General features: G+C 40.4%; 1 protein-coding gene across 1 annotated transcript; it reads right to left on the reverse strand.

Annotated features, from left to right (window-relative positions):
• Positions 1-6,203: 6,203 nt before the first annotated feature.
• LOC311187773 (NADH dehydrogenase [ubiquinone] 1 subunit C1, mitochondrial-like) lies at positions 6,204-6,619 on the reverse strand (the record flags this gene model as incomplete). The annotated part of the gene is made up of 1 exon (XM_084259097.1): positions 6,204-6,619. Exon 1 carries the CDS (start codon positions 6,432-6,434, stop codon positions 6,204-6,206), a length of 231 nt encoding a protein of 76 aa, XP_084115223.1. The 5' UTR covers positions 6,435-6,619.
• Positions 6,620-6,968: the final 349 nt, after the last annotated feature.

Genomic DNA, 6,968 nt, shown 5'->3' on the forward strand with positions numbered 1-6,968 from the left:
AGTGATTTTAGTGTCCTTGTAAATGACCTATCCACAAGCTTCATCTTTCCAAACATTTATATTTCTTCCACTTCATCCACCTATTCCCATGATCCACTTATTCTCAGCATGACCTCACCTATTATTTCATTATGCAGATCTAGGCCATCAGAGGCTAACTTTCATTTTTCTTCCCTCACTCCACCCTGCCACATAGCTGTGTCCCTGCATGTCCTAACCGCCTTTCTTTTGGTCTAGCAGCAATAGACCTAGATTCTCCAGTTCAAGGATAATCCATCTACCTATGGTTTAGAGCTCATTCTCTCCCGCCTCCTTTGGAAACTTACTTTATTTGTTATCCCCGTTTTCATCTGTATCTTCAACCACTCTTTTTCCTGCTACTGACTACTTCCTATCAGCATTTAGATATGCTCATCTTTCTCCCACTTAAAAAAGGAACAAGCAAATCTCTCCTTCAACTCTGTCCCCAACTGGCACTTGCCCTATTTCTCTACTTCCACCATCATGGAAGATTTTCTAAAGAGTAAAGAATATTCTATACTTGCTGTCTCTATTTCCTTACCTCCTTTTGAAAACTCCCTCTCCCTAATCTGGCTTTTCTAATACCACTATTAATTGTTCTTGTTAAGGAACCAGTGACAAACTGATTGCCACATCCAACAATTTTTAAGTTTTTATATTACTGGACTTCTTTGTGCTGTATGTAAGGATGGATCACTTGTATTTCTGTCTACAGGCCTTTGTTGAAAGTGCCTACTGTTTGGCTTGTGTGATGCTGCTCCTCTCCTGACTCTTCTCATCTCTCTTTGATTACTCCTCATGCTCTTGTGGACTCTTCCTTCATCACCCTTTCAATGCCAGTCTTTTCCAGTATTTTTTTTATTCTATACCATTTACTTAGATCATCTCATCCACTGTGCTGATGTCTATATCTATAGACCCAGATCTTTATTGTAAGTTACAAACTTGCATACTCAATTGAGATTAGACACGTAGGACATGGTGTGTCCATAGGTGCCTCAAAACCAAACTCAGTATTGTCACAAATTAATCTTTTTTACTCATATCTGCCCCTCCTCCTCTCCCTACCCCACTACCATCATTATGGTGATTCAGACCTCTATCCACCCAGTTGTCCAAGCCTGAAACTTGGAGTCATCTTAGACTCTTCATTCAAGCTGCCAAGACCCTTTACACCTACCTTCTAAGTCTCTATTTGGTATCTTTCTGTGTGTTCCTACAGCATGTTAGTTCAGACTCTCCATCATCCTTTTTTTTTTTTTTTTTGGCTACTCAAACAGCTACTTGACTGATCTCCCTGCCCCTTGCCTTACTCCTCTTTAATGTGTTCTTCACCGTGATGCCTGCATTTTCTGTAATGCAAATCAGATCACATAACCCCTGTGCTTCAAGCCCTATCATGACTCCCTATTGTTTACTGGTAGGGTCCAAGCTGCTTCACATGCTTTATAAGGCCTTTCATGACCTGGCCCTGTCTATCTTTCCAGTATTATCTCCTATAATCTTTTCGTTATCCTCTTGCTCAAATAATGTCAAAACAAACATCCCATTTTGCCTATGAACACAGTTTTCTCTGCTTTCTCAGTTTTCTTTGTATGACCTCTTGTCTTCCAGCCAAAGGCTTATTCAGCTTTCAAAAGCAGATTCCAAAAATGTCCAGTTAGCTCTTATAAGAAACCAGTGATAGTGAGTTGTTTCTGTGCAAAACGGAGTGGGGTTGTGAGTGGGGCACAGGGCTGGGAGGAAGAGTTACTTTATTCATCCTATACATTTTGTATTTTACACCACAAATCACCATTGGTTATTCAAAAAATAAATATAATGTAATCATTTTATAAAAAGATTTTTTATTTATGCATACAAGAACTGGGGTACAGGCCAGAGATGCTGGGGGGAAGAGGGGTGAGAGGATTCACCAGAGACAGAGTAGGGAGCAGAACAGGTGGATTGACTGAAATACACTGCTGAGGGGAGCAGCGGGTGAGACAGGAGAGGTCTGCTGTGCCATATGGATCAGACAGGAGAGGTTTGCTGTGCCATGTGGGTCAGCTCCCTGGCAAGGGATTGAACTCGTGTTGCAATGGATGCAGAGAGCTTCATGGTGCTCTTCATTACAGGGAAGCCCTGTAATCATTTTTAAGAAGACGCAGGGATCTTGATATCTAGGAAGTTGTCTCCCACTCTGTAGTTTTCCCTCCCTTTACAGAGCTGCCTCTGGACCTAATATATGCTCTTGTAATTAGAATAATCACTTTGTATTGTAACTTATCTTCTAAGTTGTCTGTCCTCCTTGAGGGCAGAGCCCGAATCTTTTTTTTAATGTTTTCCCAGAATCCAGCACAGTGCTCCATAAATGTTTATTCAGTGAATGAGGAAGGAACATCACGCTGTACTTTTAGCATGTGTTGAATCTAAAAGTTGTACTTTCTATAAATTGTTGTCCCTCACCTTGTCAGTTTAGGTTCAGCATCATTCCAAGGCTGCCCAGATCATTTCAAAGTCCTTCCTACCTTGTGTCACCTGCAGATTTAACATATATTTATATGTCTTCATTTTAGTCACCAGATCACAGAACTAGAATCATTCTTCTAATACCTAGTGTTCATTGAATGCATACAGTGTGTCAAACACCATGCTGGGTGTTTTTTACATATGATATTTTAATGGCATTTGCTGCAGGGGAGGTGTTTTGATCCTGATTTATAAATCAAGAAATTAAACTCAGTATGGTTAAGCACCTTGCCTGCGATCACAATTGCTGGAGCATGGAGAATCTGAGATTTGAACTGAGATTTTTTGATTTCAAAATTCAAGCTTAATTCATAACATTACACTGGTTAAAAGGGGCCTCTCCACTGCTTGACCACAGGGCAAGCTGTTCTTAAATCCCTCAGTGCCTAGGGTTCAATGCTCCCTGAGGTAGCCCTTTGGGCAGTTCTGACTGTTTTAAAAGCTATTATTTGTAGTTAGCCAAAACTATAAATGCTGAACAAGACTCTGCCAACAATAAAGACTATTGGCTCACTGCTAGAATTTCTTTTCTAGTCTGACACCAAACCAATTGTTTAACTAGTTGCAGACTCATCTCAACAAACAGCTGGAGCATCTAGCCTATATTTTGCCAATCTCATCCATGAGGAAATCATTGGGAAATGTGTCCAACTCCTGGAAGGAATGAAATCCACGATAGCTATCACATTTTCTGATCTTCCAATCTTGTAATCAGTTTTCTTTTTGAAGGAAATGAAGTCTGGGAGGGATATTTGTTTTTTAACGGGGCAATTTGTCAATGACTCAAAGTAATGAGTTTCCAGTGGCAGACTTTCACATATAATGGACAGGCTGTCAAGAAGATGATTTTTGGGCAGTGGGCTTTCTACTGCTCTTCAAATGACATCTAAATGGGCAGGACCCCCATTTTCATTGCTTTGAATTATGCAGCACTGTCGTTTGCACCTGGTTTTATTTACACTTGTATTTCAGTTTCTGATGCTTTTATTTTTCCTTGTGTTCCACCCTTGCACATGGTTTCTCTATCTGGCTCATTCCCTAAATTTCTACATCCTCTTCCAAAACACACACACGCACACACACACACACACACTCCTTGTCCTTTTAGAGTTAGTGTGTGCTGCCCGATTCTCTGGAAACTTTATCTGATGCCCGATGCTGGGTGACTGCTTCTCTTCCTGTGTGAAATATTGGAAAGTGCACACAGTATCCTGTCATGAAGTAGGGCATCAATAGCTCATGAAGGGCCTCCCCGGTGGCGCAGCGGTTGAGCGCTGGGTTGCGAAGCTGCCCGCAGCCTCTGCAGCCCCAGTTCGATCCCTGGCTGCTCCCCGGTCACTGGAGGAGGGTCCCACATGATGCACAGACCTCTCCTGCTGCCCCGCTGCTCCCCTCAGCAGTGTACCTCTGTCCTTCTGCCTGCTCTGCTCCCTGCTCTGACTCTGGTGAGTTCTCTCACCCTCCCATGCTTGCATAAATAAATAAATAAATAAATAAATCTTAAAAAAAATTAGTTCATGAAGCATTCATTCCCTTCTCATGTTCTCCCTTGTATATCGCTAAAATAGTATTGATCGCACTGCATTGTATTTCCTTGTTTACTTATCTGGTTTCATCACTCAATTATTTATTTATTTGTTTGTTTGCTTATTTATTTATATAAGCACTGGGTACAGTCAGAAGCGTGGGAGTGTGAGAGAATTCACCAGAGCCAGAGTGGGGAACAGAATAGGCAGACCAACAAAATACACTGCTGAGGGGAGCAGCGGGAATGGCAGTAAAGGTCTGCGAGCCATGTGGGACCCTCTCCGGTGGCCTGGGATTGAACCAGAGCTGCAGAGGCTGCGGGCATCTTCGCAGTCCAGCGCTCAACCGCTGTGCCATCAGGGGAGACCCTCATCACTCAATTCTGAACGTATGTGCTTCTTCATTCAACAGACATTTATTTCATCGCTAATATGTATGAAAGTTGTTGTTCATGCTAGGTGCTGGAAATACAGTGATTTCTGAAAATAGTACTTCCACTATGTCTTTTTCATTGTTGTATCCCTAGAATCTAGCATAGTGCCTCTCAAATAGAGAGTGCTCATTAACTATTTGTTAAGGAAAGACATTTCTTCAGTAGAGTTTATCCAAGTATGATCCTTGGATATCTTGCATATGGATAGCTAAGGGGTGCTGGTGAAATAACAGTTCTTGGGTCTCACTGTAGAGCTACAGAATCAGAATCTCTTAGGAATCTGCTTTTCCAAGCAACAACAAATGTTGGCGAGGATGTGGTAAAAACGAACTCTCCTACATTGCTGGTGGGAGTGCAAACTGGTCCAACCACTAGGGAAAGCTGTCTGGAGGTTCCTCAGCCTACTAAAAAATGGAGCTACCATATGACCTGACAATTCCCCTCCTAGGGATCTACCCATAGGACACAAAAACATTGATTCAAAAGAACACCTGTACACCTATGTTTATTGCAGCATTGTTTACAATAGGTAAAACCTGGAAACAACCCAAATGTCCAAAAATAGATGACTGGATCAAGAAGATGTGGCATATATACACAATGGAATATTATTCAGCAATCAAAAAAGATAAACTCATGCCATTTGCAGTGACGTGGATAGAACTGAAGGAATTTTATGCTCAGTGAAATAAGCCAGAAAGAAAAAGAAAAATATCGGATGGTTTCACTTATAGCAGGAATATAGGGGAACCAAATAAGACATCAGTGTAAAAACAATAATAACAGTACAAAACACAACAAAGCAAAAACAGACAATTATAAACCAGAGACATCCTGCAGGGGAGGAGGAGGGAGAGGGATCAGAGGGAGGGAGGGAGGAGCACAGGGGACTGAGATGATGGTGCACGGGTGCCCTGGGGAAGGAAACTCTGTGTGGACTACACCTGAGGGGGTGAGGGGAAGCAAATACTGTTTAAAAATGAACAATGATGTAAAAAAATAAAAAAATATATAAATAAAATATATAAAGAATTAAAAAAAGAATCTGTTTTTCAATGTAACTCTGCAGGTATTTATTTCACACTAAAATTTGGAAACCATTGCAAAATAAGAAAGGGAGGAACCATTGCTTATTTCCAAAAAATATAACTAAAACCAACTTAATAATTTTAATACCTCTGACTGCTGTGGGAAAATTTAATAAATGGTAAAAAGAGCATTAGTTAAAATTGTCTGAGAAGGGTTTTTTTTAAAAAAAAAAAACAGACTTGCAATATTCAAGTGATTAAATAAAAGCTCTTCTGAAGTCTAAGATGACAAGTGGAATTATTACTAATAAAACCTAACCTTGATTTAGGTCAAATTTAAGATGTCAGAGTTTTCATTTCTATAGAGCTACTTGTATATATCTCTCTGTCTAACCTAACAATATAATATATTGCTTACCATGTATTATTATATAGGAATCATATAATATAAACTTAAATCACAAATGTATTATTTTAAATTATGAGGGTATGTCTTACCTGTATTTGTGTTTTTTTTTTTTTTTACAGGAGGATTTTTATTTTTTCATGTAATGATGTAAAACACAAATGTTGGCTTGACAAATATTCACATATAACATCTCACATTAAAAACTCAACAGACTGGGGTCCAGAGGAACTGTTGTATCACTCTATGGAGCATACTGTGTTAGTATTCCAAAAGTTTATTCCAATCCATTCCTTCTTTTATACTCTAAAACAGCTTCATTATGCTGCTTGATGAGATAGAACCACAGAAAGGCCGAGGTGCCCAAGGTCAGGCCAACTTTCAGCCAGTCTGGCTGGGCGTGTGGCGGGTTCCGCACGTAGAACTTCGCCCGCACAGCGGAAACGCTCGGGAGCCTGGCCCGGGCCAGCAGCCGGGAGCAGCGGCGCAGCCACGCGGGCGCCGCCATGTTGCCGGTCTGTATTTGTGTTTTGACTGTTATTATATATATATGATTTATTTGAGCCTAGTCCTTTATCAAGAATAATATCACTCATTCTTCATTAAAATTTGATACATTGTACTGTTTCATGTGACACTTTCCAAAAGCATACTGTTAAATAAATGTGTTCTTTGCTAATAGATTATTTATGTAAGATAAGTCAACCAAAGACAGCACAACTTCTTTTGAGGAAGACATGCACAATTGGATTTGATGACCATATTCTTGAGACCTGGAACTGTACGTTTTGGGTTTGCTTTCATGTGAGCCTCATAGTCAATTGCTGAGGTGTTCTGATATCTGGACCCACACCTTGTAAATATTCAATGTTTTGTATTCTTGCTTCCTTTCTTGTAAATTTTCTTAAACAATTAGAGTTTTGTTAGTGCTGCTACGGCTGAACTGGATTATGAACTGTGGAAGCTGTGGTGCCATGTTCAACAACCTGAGTTCTGCTAGCCACTCCTCCCTGGAGCTGAGTGAGTCCAGGCACCAGCATTT

The sequence above is a fragment of the Talpa europaea genome (assembly GCF_964194135.1).
Source record: "Talpa europaea genome assembly, chromosome: X".
NCBI lineage: Eukaryota > Metazoa > Chordata > Mammalia > Eulipotyphla > Talpidae > Talpa > Talpa europaea.